The sequence below is a fragment of the Saccopteryx leptura genome, chromosome 3, assembly GCF_036850995.1.
Source record: "Saccopteryx leptura isolate mSacLep1 chromosome 3, mSacLep1_pri_phased_curated, whole genome shotgun sequence".
NCBI lineage: Eukaryota > Metazoa > Chordata > Mammalia > Chiroptera > Emballonuridae > Saccopteryx > Saccopteryx leptura.
The window spans coordinates 46,573,555-46,591,349 of NC_089505.1; the positions used below are offsets into that span (position 1 = coordinate 46,573,555).

Below are 17,795 nucleotides of genomic sequence, written 5' to 3' on the forward strand. Positions count from 1 at the left end.
TAATAAAAAAATATCAACAAAAAAATTAAAATAAAAAGGTGGAAAAATGAAGCACTAATCCTTCTAATGCCCTATATTGGTGACAATTCCTTCAAATATCATCCATGCGAGAGGAAAATTCAATATGAGTAAAGTATCAGGCATTTTTATATTACTTCTAAATATTACTCAAAACCACAAAATCTTGTCTGCAGGTATTTCATAGCAGTATCAGAATATGTATGACAGAACCACAGCCTTTTCCAAATAAGATATAAAACCAAATTCTATGTTGTTGCCCACCAACTTTTCCCACTAAAAAACATGAACAGAGAATAGTTAAGGCATGTATTTGGGAGCATCTGCTTGATTTCCACATACTCAGTGACTTACATGAAGAAACTGGGATGTGTAAAGGCCTTTGGAACAGAAACTGTCTCACGGGGCTGGGAAATACAGAAGCATGCCTTCTTCAGTCTGAAGAAGACAGCAAGAAATAAAAAGAATCAAGAAAATTACATTTTTCAAGGTAGGAAGAGTGCCATAAATTCATTCTGCTGGCCCTGGCTGGTTGGCTCAGCAGTAGAGCATTGGTCTGGCATGTGAAGTCCCAGGTTCAGTTTCCTGTCAGGACACAGAGAAGCAACCATCTGCTTCTCCCTGCCCCCCAACTCTCTCTCTCTCTCTTCTCCTACTGCAGCCATGGCTCGAATGGTTCGAGTAAAGTTGGCCCTAGACACTGAGGATGGCTCCACGCATGGCCTCAACCTCAGGCACTGAAATAGCTTGGTTGCTGAGCAATGACGCAGGAGCCCCAGACGGGCAGAACATCACCTGGTAGGGGTTTCCTGGGTGGATCCCAGTTGGGGCACATGTGGGAAGGAGTCTGTCTCTGCCTTCCTGTCTCTTCTCACTTAATAAAGTAAATAAATAAATAAATAATTTATTTCACTGATTCCTTCCTGCTTACCTCTGACACAGCCACCTCTTTGAGTTACCATTCTATCACGATACCCAGGTCGCTAATGGCAATGCTTACTATAAGCTCAGTGTTCAGCACACACTATAGACAAAGGATTTCATTTTCTGTACATATTTATTTTCAGACTCCAACAAATTTCCACAGAATTTTACATGCTCATTTAACAAGTATGAGGAGTAAAAAAATGAGTTTAAGAGTAGAAGTAGCACTGATAACATAAAATAATTAAATATAAAATATGAAATCTGAAACTAAGCAGGAGATACTTTCAGTAGCCAAGTTTTTTTTTTTTTTAATGTTTTATGAAAAGCAAAACTGCTGTCTAATAGAGCAGTTTGTGGTATACTTGTCTTTAAAAATTAAATTACCAAAACTGGTCCCACAAATTCCAAAAAATAAAATGGAACACCTGTGAACTGTATTAATGTGTTTCATGTTTTAGAAAAGGTATCCATTTAGCCCCCCACAAAAACTTTTGTAAATATAAAAGTAGTAAGAATAATATCCTGGCATCCATCAATTCCATTTGTATCATGCACTACAAATAAACTATGAAATAAAAATAAGAGGTAACAAATCTTTTTCAGGTTTTCATCCAAGTAGCTTCAAAATCTTCCTGAAAAAGTAATTCCTTATATGTACTGTCTACTAGAAGCATCTCACATGTATACTCTATTTTCCTCAAAATGACTTACTGAAACAATCAGGACCCTGTACAACGTTTTTCAGTAATTAAATGCTGATTATAATCCTCAACTAGAAAGAGTTTCCTGTTGGAAACTCCAATAAAGAGAATGTAGTGCTAGTTATTACTACATGAGAAGAAAATAAATTTTACTAGAATTCAAATGTGACTATAAAGTTACATTAATGATAGATGTTGAACCTTTTGCCAAGTAAACTTAGAAGTGCAAATTTTACAGCCTGACCTGTAGTGGCACAGTGGATAACGCATTATCCTGGAATGCTGAGGTTGCCAGTTCAAATCCCTGGGCTTGCCTAGTCAAGGCACATATGGGAAGCAACTACTGCTTCTCTCCCCTCTTTCTCCCTCTCCCCCCTTCTCTCTCCTCTCACCAAAATCAATCAATTAAAAATATATAACAATAAAAAAATAAGTGCAAATGTTATGAAAAGAATCATTTACCTGTACTAGAGAAAGAAAAATCAAAAAGAAAAAATCAGCAGAACATTCAGTACCATCATTCAGAGAAGTGCCATATCTTGTATCATATATATAATGGCTTAGAATCCCACTGAAAGTCGGGGAAAAAATAACATAACTTACTGGGTTTCAGTGAGTTATTTTAAAAAATAGTCTTTCTTGGATGGAAGATAACATACAATGTATAAGATGCTATCTATCTTCAACACATATAGCTAATGAAAATTAATATGCAAAAGATGTAAGAAATGCTGCTAAAAAAAAAAATCAACGGTAACCAAACAGACAACCCAAGAAATAATGCATAAAGATATGAACACAGGCATTTGAATACAAAAATGCATAAAGATACACGCAGGCTTTTGAGAGAACAGTAAACAAAATAAACGTAAGAAAATATGCTCAACCTCATCAGAAATATGGAAATAAAGATCTAATGAGAAAGCATTTTACAACTACTGACTGCCAAACCTTAAAACCAAGATGATACCAAGAGGTTGTAGTTCTTACACTCAGCTGGTAAAACATAAAATGGCCTTAGTAAACAATTTGACATTAGCCAGTAAAACAAAAATATATATACTAGACATTCTAATCTTAGATATACTTCCTAGAAAAATTCTTTTGTATATAGTCAGGAAACAAGTATTAAAATGTTTAGAGCATCATTTATACCAGCAAACAAATACAACTAAGGTAGGCCTGGCCATTTGGCTCAGTGGTAGAGCACGTGGATGTCCCAGGTTTGATTCCCAGTCAGGGCACACAGAAGTGCTCTACCCCTCCCCGCCCCTCTCCCTCCTGCAGCCAGGGCTCAATTGTAGCGAGTTGGCCCTGAGCGCTGAGGATGGCTCCAGGGCCTCCACCTGGGGGGCTAAAAAGAGCTCAGTTGCTGAGCAACAGAGCAGTGCCCCAGATGGGCAGTGCATCGCCCCCTAGTGGGCTCACCGGGTGGAGCCCTGTCAGGAGTATGTGGGAGTCTCTCTCTGCCTCCCCTCCTCTCACTGAGTTTTAAAAAATGCTAAATATCCACCAGCAGGTAAACAAATTCTGATGTGCTCATACCAGGGAAAACTATACAGCAGTAAAAAATTAACAAACAACACTCACACAAATCAATATGAGTAAATCTCAAAAACATAATGTTACATCAAAAAAGCAAGTTGCACAAACACACACAGTAGAATTCCTTTTAAGTAAAATTTAAAAACATGCAACAGAAGTTATTATGGGATATATATGTGTGATTTTTGGAACGGTACACTTTCTATGAAGACAGAGGGAATAACAGACACAAAATTCATCACAGCTATCTTGACAGGGACACAAGGAAGTGTCTGTATTCCATCAAGGATGTATATTTAGGGGCTTCAAAAAGTAGGTGTTAATGTAGGTTTCTTAATCTGGGTAGCAGATACTAATATGACCACTGTATTAATATTCTTTGCTTTTCCCAGAAAATAATTATATAAACCATGTACGAATCAAAGTACTCTCAATTTTAATCGAAAAAAGGGGTCCTAATTCTTTTTTTTTAATGTTTATGGTACTGATTTTAGAGAGAGAAAGGGAGAGAGTAGGAGAGAGACAAGAACATCTGGTTCCTGAATTTGCCCTGACCGAGGATCGAACCAGCAACCTCTTCACTTTGGGACAATGCTCTAACCCAGTGATTTTCAACCTTTTTTTTTCCATGGCACAGACACACACTAATTACTAAGGTCAGTGCCCCTGACTAAATACAACCATTTTCATCTCATGGCACAAATAAATTAGTTACTAAGGGAGAAGAGGTCAGGGCCCCTTTTTCTTTAGTAATTAGTTGATGAGTGCGTGAGAAACAAAGGTTATAAATCACTGCTGTAACCAACTGAACTATCCTAATTCTTGAAAATTGTGAAAACAATGATGTACGGCAGAAACAAGCATGATGTGGCCGGAAGAGCAAAGGAGGTGCTTTTACCCTGGGGAAGTATTTATATATATATTAGCATTTCAGCTACAGTCTATAGGAATGGAACATAAGTTGATTGATTTACAGAACCATCAGAGAAAATTAAGCAAAAGAAGTATATTTAAAAATACCTTCCAGCGTGCTCTTGCAGAAAATGCCCATGGAGCCTTTGAACCTGGCATCCAAACTCTCCACGCTGCCAGCTACTGGCTGTGGAACCTGTATAATTCCTTAACCTCTTGGGCTTCGGTTTCCTTACACAATGAGTGATAATATCTATCACAAAAGGTTATTGTGGGTCAAATAAAAGAAGAGGAGTCCCTGACCCACAGAAGATGTTTAATACATGCAAGTCCAATTTGAAGGCAAAGTTAAATCAGATCTAGTTAAAGTAAAAGTCACAGAATGCTATTTAAAAAATGACCCACAGATTTTTGCCTTAGTAGGGCATCAAAGGCAGACAATCTTTATACAAATGGCCCTCACCTTGAAGAAATTAAAAAGAAATTATAAACTAACATTTGCCAATGTAAGAAATCAAGCTTTATGAGGAAAATCAAACCATTTTTGTACTGGAGACAAAAATGAGAACTATCCATATAGCTGTATTCTTTTAACATCATAACTGTAATCAAAGGTAAAATACTGTCATTTTTAACTCATGCTAAATATAAAATTTTGTATATATATGAAGATCAAAAGTGAAATTCTAGACTGACCAGGTGGTAGCGCAGTGGATGGAGCATCAGACTGGGACTCAGAGGACCCAGGTTCAAAACCCCGAGGTTGCCGGCTTGAGTGCAGGCTCATCTGGCTTGAGTGTGGGATCACAGACATGATCCCATGGTCACTGGCTTGAGCCCAAGGTCGCTGGCTTGAGCAAGGGGTCACTCACTCTGCTGGAGCCCCCTGATCAAGGCACATATGAAAAAGCAATCAATGAACAACTAAGGAGAATAAGGAGTCGCAAAGAAGAATTGATGCTTCTGATCCCTCTCCCTTCCTGCCTGTCTGTCCCTCTCTCTGTCTCTCATTAAAAAAAAAAAAAAATTCTAAAATGTCTTTTATGAATGTAAATTAGCAGTGCTCTTTGCAAAAGCAAGCATAGATTCTAATGCCACTCCATCAGCTCAACCAAGAAATTTTGTCTAAATAATAAATACAAATAATGAAACTGCTGCAAACTCAAAATTAAGAAGTAGTGTTATGTCAATGACACTTTATACTGGAACACAACTTACTATACACATAGTACTGAACTTACCTAAATTCGGAGAGAAAAAGATTCTTGGTAAGCACGCTAGTCCTAGTTCAAAAAAGGTAATACTAAACTTCAAGTTTATTTTAAGGTTTTTGGTGCCAATACAATTACATACTTGAGTTCTTTATGCTATATTTGACTTTTTCCATTTTGAAAGGCAGGAGTGAACTAAAGATAGGAATTAGATGAATCTTTAGCTCAAAGCTGAATTATTTTGAATATATTAAATCTAAAGAAATATTACCATTGAAAGAAGTAGGTCAAAGGTTACATAGGATATATTACAAGAGACATCAAAGTATAAACCAATTCATAAAAAGCTTGCTATCTTAAAAAACAAACAAACAAAAAAACCCAAAGCATCAAACTCTCTGAAGTTGAGAATCCCACATTGTTTCCCCATTTAGGAGATCAAAGACTAAGTAGAGTAAGACCCAACAGTACTTAAACTGAAAACTCTGGGATGTATTTTTTTTTTTTTTGTATTTTTCTGAAGCTGGAAACGGAGAGAGACAGTCAGACTCCCGCATGCGCCCGACCGGGATCCACCCGGCACGCACACCAGGGGCGACACTCTGCCCACCAGGGGGCGATGCTCTGCCCCTCCGGGGCGTCGCTCTGCCGCAACCAGAGCCACTCTAGCGCCTGGGGCAGAGGCCAAGGAGCCATCCCCAGCGCCCGGGCCATCTTTGCTCCAATGGAGCCTCGGCTGCGGGAGGGGAAGAGAGAGACAGAGAGGAAGGAGGGGGCGGGGGTGGAGAAGCAAATGGGCGCTTCTCCTATGTGCCCTGGCCGGGAATCGAACCCAGGTCCCCCGCACGCCAGGCCGACGCTCTACCGCTGAGCCAACCGGCCAGGGCCTGTATTTTAATTGTTAATATGAGTAAGTTAACACCTGCATGGGCATCGGTCTGGCGGGTGAGTTTCTTGGGGATCTGTGTTGCCACTGCAACAACTGTGCTTTGTGTCCTTAGGTACTTCGCACATCATAGGAAGGTGGCAATTGTGGCATTCTGATACATGACAATAAACAGGGTAGCAAAGAGTTTCAAATAAAAAGTGTCACCCCCTGACTTTCCCAGTTAGCACTTTAACTCTCTAATTTCTCCTTTCCATTTAGCAGAGACTGACTGCAGGTGAGAGCTGAACTTGTTTGTATATAGACCAGAAGTGTTTAAATGGCGGAGAACCTGTTGGGCAGCCAAGCTCCTGGAAGATTTGAGGTCAAGGGGCCAAGACGCTCTCTACTTTTAACTGGGCAGGTTACTATGGAAAGACAATGATGTCATTAGGCACCTGGGGCACAAAACTATGAATTCTTTAAGTAATGTAGCAGTTTATGTATAACAAAAAATAGAATATAAAGCCCTTGTTCAAACTTTTTAAATGATTCTCAGTTTTCCTTGACCTGGCCTGAAGTGGCAACGGTTTTCATAAACACCTGTTTTTATGCATGAATTTCTCCTTTCAAACTCTCAGCAGGTATCTTACCACTAAACCAAGTTAGACTATTTACACAAATAGATCATTTTTAGCTGCTGGGCTCTGTAATAGCACCCACAAATGTTCTCTTAAAACTTTTTCAAGAAGAATGAGGTATAGCTACGTGGTGGAAGCTGTGGGTCTCCAAGTGCCCTAATTAAACCTCTGGGCACTCTTCCCATTTCCACTGCGAACAGACTGAAGAATTAGAGGGCAGGAAAATGAGCATCCTGCTTAGGTGAGAAGATGAACACATGAGCTTAGTTGGTGGTGTTTTCCCTCAACGGGCTCTCTCAGCAACAGCTCTTCACTTGAGAAATTTAACTTGATTAAACATTAGGGAATGAGACATTCATAACAGAGAAACTAGTTTCCTCATCTGAAGAATGAAATGATTGATCTAAGTGACCTTTAATATCCCTTACAGCTCTGAGTCTATGAAACAACAATATTCTGAATAAAAATTTTATGTATCTTACCAGAAAATGTTGAACTTTTTAAAAAAAAAACCCTTATAAGCAAACTAAAAGACAAATGACAAACTAGGAAAAAATATGTGTAAACTGTATCACAGAGGAGAGGTTCATATTCCTAAGATATAGAACACACAGGAAAATGGGCTAGACATGTGGTATGAACTCTGAAAAGATGCTTCACCACATGCTTAGCAAGAAGAATGAAAATAACAACTAGCCAAGGTCCCAAGTTTTATCTCTATAATGGGAAAAGCCTAACAACATATCCTATTAAAGGAGGGTGTGGGGAACAGGCACTGTCACACATTACTGGTGGAAATGCGAAATAATACACCTATGGAGGAGAATTTAATGCTATATAACAAAATTACACATGCATTTATTTTTAACTCATGAATCCCAGTTGTAAGATCTCGCCTAAAGACATTCAGTCAACACACATACACACACACACACACACACACACACACACAATTATTCACTGTAGTAGTATTTGTATCAGCAAAAGAAAGGAAATAACACAGATGACCATCAACAGAAAAAAGGCTGAAAAAACCGTGGTACAGTCATAGAATGGAGTACTATGCAGCACAGTCTCCAGGATAAACAGTCATATAAAAAGAGGCAGAATTAGGTATGTATATTATGATGACATTTATCAAAGAAATTGGAAGGGGATATGAATGAATATATATTTTTTAAATAAGATAAACCTAAAAAAATGTTACTTCTAGAAGGTGAAACCCAGGGTGGGTAGGGGAGTAACTGAAGCCAGACTCCTCTACATGCTCCCTGTTTTGGAAATCTGGAACTGGCTTGTACTGTTTCCTGGTAAAGGTTCAGGTGTTTTGCGAACTAGCTGTCTTGATCTTGGTAGCTTGCAAGTGGCTATAGTGGGAGTACACAGGCACACAGTTTAACTATTCTCTCCACTTCTATATAAGACAAACTTTCTATAATAAAGTTAGAAACCATATGAGCAAAAACTATAGAACACTGATATTGACTAAGACATTACAACTTAGAAAATTTCAAAATATAGTCTCTGAACCTCTACCATATTAATGAACCTCTAAAACTGAAGGAATTCTGCCATATCCTCAGGACTGTGCGAGCAGGGACAAAGGTTGAGAACCAGTGCTTAAACACTATACAGGCTGCACATTATTCATCTAACTTTTATCCCCATGCCTGACACAGAGTGGTACTCAAATAATATTTGGTGAATTAATGAAGGATCCCAGGAAGTGAAAATAAATAGGCAAGGTTAATAGCAGCTAAAAGTTAGATGTGCAAAAACATCATTTATATTTGATATTTTAAAAATCACTTAGGTTACTTAGTTTAAAGAGCATGGCTCTCTGTTTTTAAGTGGAATGGGTTTTTGTCATAAAGCCACAGACTAGTCACTTCAAACAGCTACAAAGTAAACTCCCAGAATAAAAATAGTTTTAAATACACAATTGGGTGGGGTGTGGCTAGCAAATATTCTGATTCTACAATCTGTTTTGGTCAAGACATTGCTTCTTATGTGACTAACAAAGCAAACAGTAGTCAGATTCCCTGTGCTGAAATAGTGCACTATTTGCAAAAAGGGTTGAACATCTGAGGCTTATTCAATAAAGACACCACAGTTTCCAAAGTTAAAGGGGAATATAGAATGACAAACACCCACATATATTTATGTATCCCAAAAAGAAGACATATAACCACCTGGTATGGATTTTGTCTCTATTAAGTACTAAATGGAGCCAAGCACACTGTCTGACCACAAGGAAGAGCAGAATACCTCAAGCACAACAATAATCTAATTTTAAAGTTGGGAGAAGCTTAAAAACCTAATCCAACCTTTTCATTGTGTTGAAAAAACAGATACCTAGAGAGGTTAAGGTGAAAAGCTCTGAAAATAGTTACTATAGCCACCGATGAATGAAGAGTCTATGCAGGTGCACCATACTGGATATGCAGAGCTGAGAATAAATCTTTTGAGCTTTTGCATGAATGGTATCTAAAGGGTAGCAAACTCAACCATAAACAAATAAGTATATGTATACAACCATATATGCACACAAAAATACTAAAATATGTATTTCCAAAAACTTCTTTCAAAACAAATTCTTCTGAGCATTAAAGAGCATCCACAATGTTACCCAACTGACCTTTTCAAAATCTTGTCCAAACGAACCATAAGCAGATGGAAGGTGCCCATTTTCTCTCATATATCTCTCATGGTCTTTTACAGACATAGTGGAGTACATATAATTGTTACAAAAGCTATTCCATAGAAAATTTCCAAATGATGGAATCTGATTAGAATATAAACTTCCCAATTCTTCTATTAATCTGAACTGATATAAAGCCACATTTCATGTGTATCAATGAGTATTATAATAGGTATATAAGATAATGTAGGTTTAAAAAAATTTTATTTAGAAAATTAAATTTAATGGGGTGACACTGATCAATAAGAGTACATAGGTTTCAGGTAAACATTTCTATAGCATTTGAACTGTTGATTGTGTTGTGTACCCATCACCCAAAGTCAAATCATTTTCCGACATGTCTATGAGTCTCAGTTTTATATCCCATCTATGTGTGAAATCATGTAGTTCTTAGCTTTTTCTGATTTAATTATTTCACTCAGTATAACACTCTCAAGGTCTATTCATGTTGTTGTAAATGGCAGTATGTATGATAATGTAGGTTTTTAATATGGTAACCAGTAAAAGGTTTAAAAGTGAGAGGAGAAAGGAAGGCGGTGAGATGAGTTACCACTTAAACATTTCCACAAGTGCTATACAAGCTTCATGTAAAAGACATACTGAAAATTGTACGTAAGAGAGGAAGAAGGGAAAAGACAAAGAACAAATCTTTATTCCATCCACTGGTCAAACATTCAATTATTTCCATTAATGGCCAATCCTGAATCCATATCACTTTACTTCTACAGAGATTTTTTTTTAAAATATATATTCCTATGCATGAAATGCTCCTTCTCACTTATGTGACCTATACAGTTGATCTGAGTTAGTTCCAAAATGATGCAATAAGATTCACAAGTTAGCTTCTCAAATTTCTACCTTTACTATATTCTTCAGGATCCCTAAAACTAATTTTAAGAGGCTCTTAATTGTTAAAGAGAATACTAATTATTTTTAAATGACAAGTATAATGTTGTCACCTTGGGGGAAAATTTTTTCTAATTGGGCTAATTCCAGATTCCTAAGTGGAAATTACAACATAAGCCAATGATATTTTTAAAAAACTGAAAGCAAAGTTTGAAAAAAAATTTTCCCTTTGAAATGAACACAGCAACCTTATTTAAATGACATTGTATGACACTATCTGGTTAAGGTTTTTTATGCAATCTCTACTGCAACTCTAAAGAAATATCCAAAATTAAACAATAAAATCTGAAATCATTTACTTAAACATAGTACCGTGAATAAACTAAATCCTTCAGGGTAATTATATTGCTAACTCTACTTTCAAATTCATGTATAGCTTTCCTCTGTTTGAAAAATATAAAATATTTAATATCTAACACTTGAAATATTCATATGCTATATTTTAAATTTCTCTTAACTTCTGAGGACTTACACTAAAATCCAGACATATAAAACAGCATTCCTACATTTTCACCACTCTGTTACTCTCAAGCCTAAAAATAAGTAAGAATTGGGGTGGGCTGTTTTCATAAAAGTTTAGGAACATTAATGTACTTATTGATGGCTTTATGTAATAATTGAAGAATCCGGATGCTCTTTTAAATCCACACATCCTCCAAAATACTTCTTCTTACTTTATATACTACCAAATATTTTCAACCAAATAACACAAGAATGTGCTTTTCAAAAATATAAAGGGGGTAGTATCATCCCATCATGAACAAACCTAAACATCTGAGTAATAACTTCTAAAATAAAATCACAGTAAAAGATGGTGTATGGTTAAAACTATTAATATGTATTTAAGACAAAGAGTTTATTTTTTAATGAGAAAACAAGGAAAAAGACAGCCTACCCTGATCTTGTTATGTCTGCCCAATAGAACTTGCCACCATAATTAGTGCTTTCCACCTCTGGGGGAGGAGCTTAAGTTTAGGAACTTGATGTAGTAGGAGGAAAACAGTATAAATACTGCAGGACAGCTCTGCAGGGAGCATCTTCTGCATTGCTCACCTGGGTATAGGAGGGCTCAGAAAGCTGCCAACAAACCACCTCCAGGAATTCCCAGCACTCAGGTAAGTCTCCGACTCAATGCTCACAGGTGGGCTTCCATGTCAGCTTGCTTAGCAACAAGCTTCAATAAATTAACAACTTGGACTTTGTGATTTTTTAAAAAAAATGCTTTCCACTAAAATGCACTCAGAAAGTTTAACTTGTTTGTCTTTATAAAAGATAGTTCTAATAAAAACTGGATTTGCAAAAACATGCCCCAATCTGAATCTCAGTGCATTTTAAAACTATTGGATATATTTGTCTATTCAAAGATCCTGAATTATTTAATACAGACATTCAATTACAGTTTGTTTGTTTGACTTCATTTTTATTTGACTACTGGAATGTGGTTTCCCAAAAACATATATTCATATAACTAAAAAAATTATAGCTCATTAATTATGAAATATATTCAAAATATGTAAGGTAAGATATAAAAGTAGGTAACTATATAAGGAATTCACGTGTGCAACATGAGAAAAATAAAACAGGTCAGTAAACAAAGCTGAATAAAATTATTTCTTTTTTTCAGAATCCATCTGAGAACATGCTGCCACAAACAGCCCTTTTGCTGCTAACGTCCTTGAACTTGGTTCATGGAGCATTTTATGCTGAGAGATACCAAACACCTACAGGCATAAAGGGCCCACTACCCAACACCAAGACACAGTTCTTCATTCCCTATGCTATAAAGAGTAAAGGTAAACTGAACTGTATATGTTGCTCAATTAACTAGTTGGTTGTTGCCTCCTACAATTTTAATGATCTCTCTATCAAAATGCTATTAACTCTTTTGGGTGTTAAATTCATTTCAACCTCTGAAATGAACCCAAAATGAACTATGGAAAAAGGAGGTCTATACAAGAACATAAATATCCTTTGCACAATAAGTATAGTAAAAAGATATCCCTGAACTTTTTTTATGTGCAGAAATTTTTTCCTCAAATGATGCTTTTGCATACAGAACTACTCATAATCTAGGAATGCTAATCCAATCAAAATTAATCAAGTTGAAGGTGGTTTAACTAAAAATAGCTGCCAACTGCACAATCAAGAGTAGCAGTATATATATCTGAATACTTAAATATATTTACTGTTAAAAACTATTGTGCTAGCTTGCAAATATATACAAAAGTGAATCTTAATGATGAAATAAAATCTTAGGCTCTCAGAAATTTAATAGTCAAATGAAGTAGCTCTTCTTGTAAATTTATACATTTCTGTATAGGTTAGTAGTTAAGCACAGACTACACAACCAAGTAAGTTAGTTATCCTCTTTGTGCCTTAGTTTCCTCTTTAGTAAAAGGAAAAGCTATTTCACAGGGCTGTTACGACCTGTGAATGAGTTAATATCTGTCAAGTGTTTAAGTGTTAGCTATAACTACCTCTTCCTTCTCCCCCTCGCTCCCTCTCCCCGTCACAGTACTGGTGGTGTAGCCTTAGACTGTTTTAACTTTCTTCTTGAATCTGTTCCTCCTCTGCTCAGCTTTCCCAGCTCCTGTAAGAGTACTGAGAAAATGTTAAGTAAAGTGCTAACAGATCCTCAAAGAAAAACAATGATTAGGGTTCATATTCAATTCTGTTAAATAACATCTGACACACACTGCCTGGTAAAGCATCTACTAAATTAAACCGAATAATTTGAACTGACTGTAGGATTCTACACTTCTTTCCATAGTATTTTCTCACTATAGTTATATATTTTGTCCTGTAAATGAAGCTAAGGATATTTGCCATTCACTTTAAAAATTATGCTTTTGGACACAACAATTTTGAGCTAATTAAACTTAGGATTGTCTGTTTAAGAATCAAGTTGAAATTTAAACTATTTCATGAAAGGTAACTTAATGTTTAAAAACAAATGCACAGGGCTCTGGCTGGTTAGCTCAGTTGGTTGGTTAGACCCATCATCTCAGGACAGCAACGTTGCGGGTTCCATTCCTAGTCAAGGCACATAAGGGAAGTGACCAGTGAATGCACAACTAAGGGGGACAACAAATGAATGCTTCTCTCTCTCTCTCTCTCTCTCTCTCTCTCTCCCTCCCTCCCTCCCTCCCTCTCTCTCCCTCCCTCTCTCTCTTTTCTCTCCTTTCATCTCTTGTCTCTCTGAAATTAATCAATAATTTAAAATACAAATGCACAGGTACACAATAGATACTCTTGAATGTCTCAAACTACAAATAAGAGAAAAAGATAAGTTAGGAAAGAAAAAGAAAAGGTAAGGAAACCCGATCCTTGAAGCAACAAATGGAATTCAGAAATGACATGGCAAACAGCTCTGGGTTACTCTCTATGATCACAAATTCAGACTTTTTATATTTACAAAGATCATAAGAAACTGTCTTAAATTAAAAATAACATGCACTACTTTTAGAAGGTTAAAAATATTTCTATATTCTCACCTTAATTTATTGCATTATTGGGTACTTCTGCAGAATAAAACTATGTATCTTGTTAATAAATAAAAAGTTGAGAAGCTGTATTTTAATTATCAAATCCACCTTAATCTCGCCTTGATTATACAAGGTAGAAACTCAATATATTATCATCCCACTTCCAGGCATTGTACACTGAATGAAGGCAAAGCCCACAATTTATACCAGTTAAACATTAAGTTGATAACAGAAATACAGTGTGCACATCTGTTTAACAAAGGCTAAAAGAAAGGCCAGACAAAACACACTAAATGATGCTGCTGAGGGCTCCACAGCTGGTGCCACATCCTGCACATCCAACCACTGTTTCAGGGTGTGGGCATTTAAGAAACTTCTCTACTGGGTAACTGTTTCCCCTTGAGGATGGTACCACCCAAATGGCAGGTTATAAAGAGGGGCTGTCCTCCAGGGACACAAAAGAAGTCACATTCTTTCTTGCCCTAAGAGGTTTCTGTATTTATGTGTATATTTTATGTGTATTGTATCACATTCCAAGTGGCAGAGATCACCCTGTCCTTAAAGTTCTAGTCTCAAATGGTGTCTAATGTAGTTGTTTTCAATGAGACTTGTTTCCTATTTTAACAGGTAAAACAGATTTCCAGAAAGATTAAGACAACTATTTTTAGTATGGACATGATCTTTATAACATTCTGAAGCAAACTCCAACCTGACATAGTTTGCACTTTAAAGTATGCATTATTTTATTCCAAACCATTAAGAAAACCTTTATTCATCTAGCTGCAATGTATCGACACCCATTTATATAGAGATACGATGTATATGCACTAAAGCAATCACAAGATTTCTGTTAACATATGAAAATCTTCTCCATAGACTGATTTTTCTCACTCAGTCTTTTTCCTGATAACCTTTTTTGAAAATTCATGGGTAAATAAAGCTCCATACATTTGAATGTTTGCAAAATTATATCTAACTCTAATTAGTATAAAATATAAAGATACCTAGGTCTAAAATGATTTTCATATTTCAGCATATCTATTTTTAAAAATCTGCTCTATATTTTATATTCCATTTGTCACCAAATGTTATTTGAATATCATGAATATCTCTACCCAAGAGAATATCAGCAACTACTGTTAGCTGATTATTTCTTTCATGGCAGTTAGTTAATATGAAATATTTTTTAAAAATGTACTAACAACTAATAAAGGGAACTATACCTATCAAAATACGTTTTAAAGGTTAATTTATAGTTTAATATACAATTTCTCATTTTAATTCAATTTATAATTTCAATTCATTTAATGTTAACTCCAAGTTAGTATTCATTTTGATTTTTAAAGTCATTAAAGATTTCATTAACTAGAGATTAAGCATATTATTCATTTTTGTACAAAAAGTATGTGGCTCAAAAGTCATAGCTGTAAGTCATTTTTAGGGTTTTGACCAAACTATTCAACTACTATGACATCTACTCAATCTACTATTACAATGAACCATTTTCACACAGCACAAGAATTTACATAGTATATGGAGGCATTCTAATTATGTTTCTGAAAATTTATTAAACCAAAAATTATTTTAACCTAAATTATGCAACCAGATACTTAAATCATACATAATTTTATTACTATCTTTGCTAGCTGTTAAAGATCTTCTCTGAGAAAGATGAATATTTTCTATAGACACTTGTGGTGGTTACTGCCTAACAATTCTTTGACACTGTAATGTTTCCCTATGGTATATCCTAATGCCAGCAATGCTGTTACATCCCACTTCTGAATGACAAAATACCTGTTGGACACCTCTTAAAGAACTTATCACAGCCTGACCAGGCGGTGGTGCAGTGAATAGTGTCAGCCTGAGATACAGAGGACCCATGTCTGAAACTTGTGGTAGCTGGCTTGAGTGCGGGCTCACCAGTTTGAGTGTGAGGTCGCTGGCTTGAGCGTGGGATCATAGACGTGACCCCATGGTCTCTGGCATGAGCCCATAGGTCGCTGGCTTGAGCAAGGGGTCACTTGCTCTACTGGAGCCCCCCAGTCAGGGCAAATATGAGAAAGCAATCAATGAACAATTAAGGTTCACAACAAAGACTTGATGCTTCTCATCTCTCTCTCTTCCTGTCTGTCCCTCTCTCTCACTAAACAAACAAACAAACAAACAAGAACTTAACCCACACACACTTGTCTTATTCCTTTTGTGATCGCAGCTCTTATCAGATGCTCTGCCCACACTTGTGGTTCAACAGTACTTTTCATATCACAAGTATTTAAGTGATGTTTTAGTTTAAATTTATTATATTAGAAATAGCTCAAATGAACCGAGAGCTCTATGAAATCAACAACATGTATCTGCATTTATCAAGAAAAACTTTAATCACTTTAATACTATTTTATGTACCTCTCCCACTAGGGCTAATTCTCTAATTCTTTGTTTCAATTTTAAGTTAGTAACAGAGAATGTAGGAGCACATATTATGTACTGAGTTACCAAAAAACAAAACAAAAACTTAACCTAAATCTAAACTGTGTTCAGTAGGGTCATGGCTGATATAAATTAGAATTAAGGGTATTTCTCATTTATGTCTTATAGAATAGCTTTTGTGAGGGAAAATTGTTATAGTTCTTAAATATTTCCCCATTTATTCTGCACTTGTCTTTTCTTCCTTTTCTGTAGGACACTTTTTTTCCCTCCTTTTCTTCCTAGGTAGATAATTTTCCCAAAATACATATAATAAATTGGCTCCCATTGCACTCTTCTTCTAGATGAATTCTTCAATCCCTGCATATTTTCACAGATCATTAGGATGGAGTTTAAGTACTATGGTAGCTAGTCTTGTGAAACCATACTTTCTAATAATCTTTGTCTTTCTTTTTCTTTCTCCTTCTTTTCTTTCTTTTTTTTTTAATATTTTTCTGAAGTGAGAAAGGGAAGCAGAGAGACAGACAGGCAGAGAGGCATGTGCCTGACTGGAGATCCACTCAACAAGCCCACCAGAGGCGATGCTCTGCCAATCTGGGGTGTTGTTTTGTTCCTACCAGAGCCATTCTAGGACCTGAGGCAGAGGCCATGGAGCCATCCTCAGCGCCCAGGCCAACTTTGCTCTAATGGAGCCTTGGCTGCGGGAGAGGAAGAGAGAGATAGAGAGAAAGTAGAGGGGGAAGGGTGGAGAAGCAGATGGGCACTTCTCCTGTGTGCCCTGGCCAGGAATCGAACCTGTGACTTCCACACGCCAGGCCTACGCTCTAGAGCTGAGCCAACCGGCCAGGGTTCTCTTTCTTTCCTTTTCTTTTTTATTTAGAAGTTAAATTTAATGGGGTGACATTAATCAATAAGAGCACATAGGTTTTGGCCCTGGCCAGCTAGCTCAGTGGTACAGCACTGGCCCAGTGTGTGGAAGTCCTGGGTTCAATTCTCGGCCAGGGCACACAGGAGAAGTGCCCATTTGCTTCTCCACCCCTCCCCCTCTCCTTTCTCTCTATCTCTATATTCCCCTCCTGCGGCCAAGGCTCCACTGGAGCAAAGTTGGCCCGAGTGCTGAAGATGGCTCCATGGCCTCTGTCTCAGGTGCTAGAATGGCTCTGGTTGCAATGAAGCAATGCCCCAGTGGGCATGCCGGGTGGGTCTTGGTCGGGCACATGCGGGAATCTGTCTCTCTGGTCCCTGCTTCTCACTTCAGAAATATACCAAAAAAAAAAAAAAGAAAAAAAAAAGAGCACATAGGTTTCAGGTGAACATCTCTATAGCATTTGAACTGTTGATTACATGTGTGTCCATCAGCCAAAGTCAAATCATTATCTGTCATCATATTTTTGTTCCACTTTACTCCCCTCCCACTGGTAACCACTTCACTTTTATCTATATCCATGAGTCTCAG

The 17,795-nt window shown here is 36.8% G+C and overlaps 2 protein-coding genes across 5 annotated transcripts in view; one reads left to right on the plus strand and one right to left on the minus strand.

Annotated features, from left to right (window-relative positions):
- The window catches only part of NT5DC1 (5'-nucleotidase domain containing 1), a 147,752-nt gene that overhangs the window by 104,893 nt on the left and 25,064 nt on the right, over positions 1-17,795 (minus strand). The gene's annotated exons all lie outside the window — the stretch shown is intronic.
- COL10A1 (collagen type X alpha 1 chain) overlaps positions 1-17,795 on the plus strand; it is a 37,344-nt gene that overhangs the window by 16,434 nt on the left and 3,115 nt on the right. For 2 of the 3 annotated variants that reach the window (XM_066373410.1, XM_066373414.1), the window contains exon 2: positions 12,052-12,220. In XM_066373410.1, the coding sequence (XP_066229507.1) occupies positions 12,067-12,220 (154 nt within the window). In that variant the 5' untranslated portion in view covers positions 12,052-12,066. Of the gene's footprint in view, positions 1-11,485; positions 11,543-12,051; positions 12,221-17,795 lie in introns of those variants that run through there. The other variant, XM_066373413.1, reaches the window with a different exon arrangement.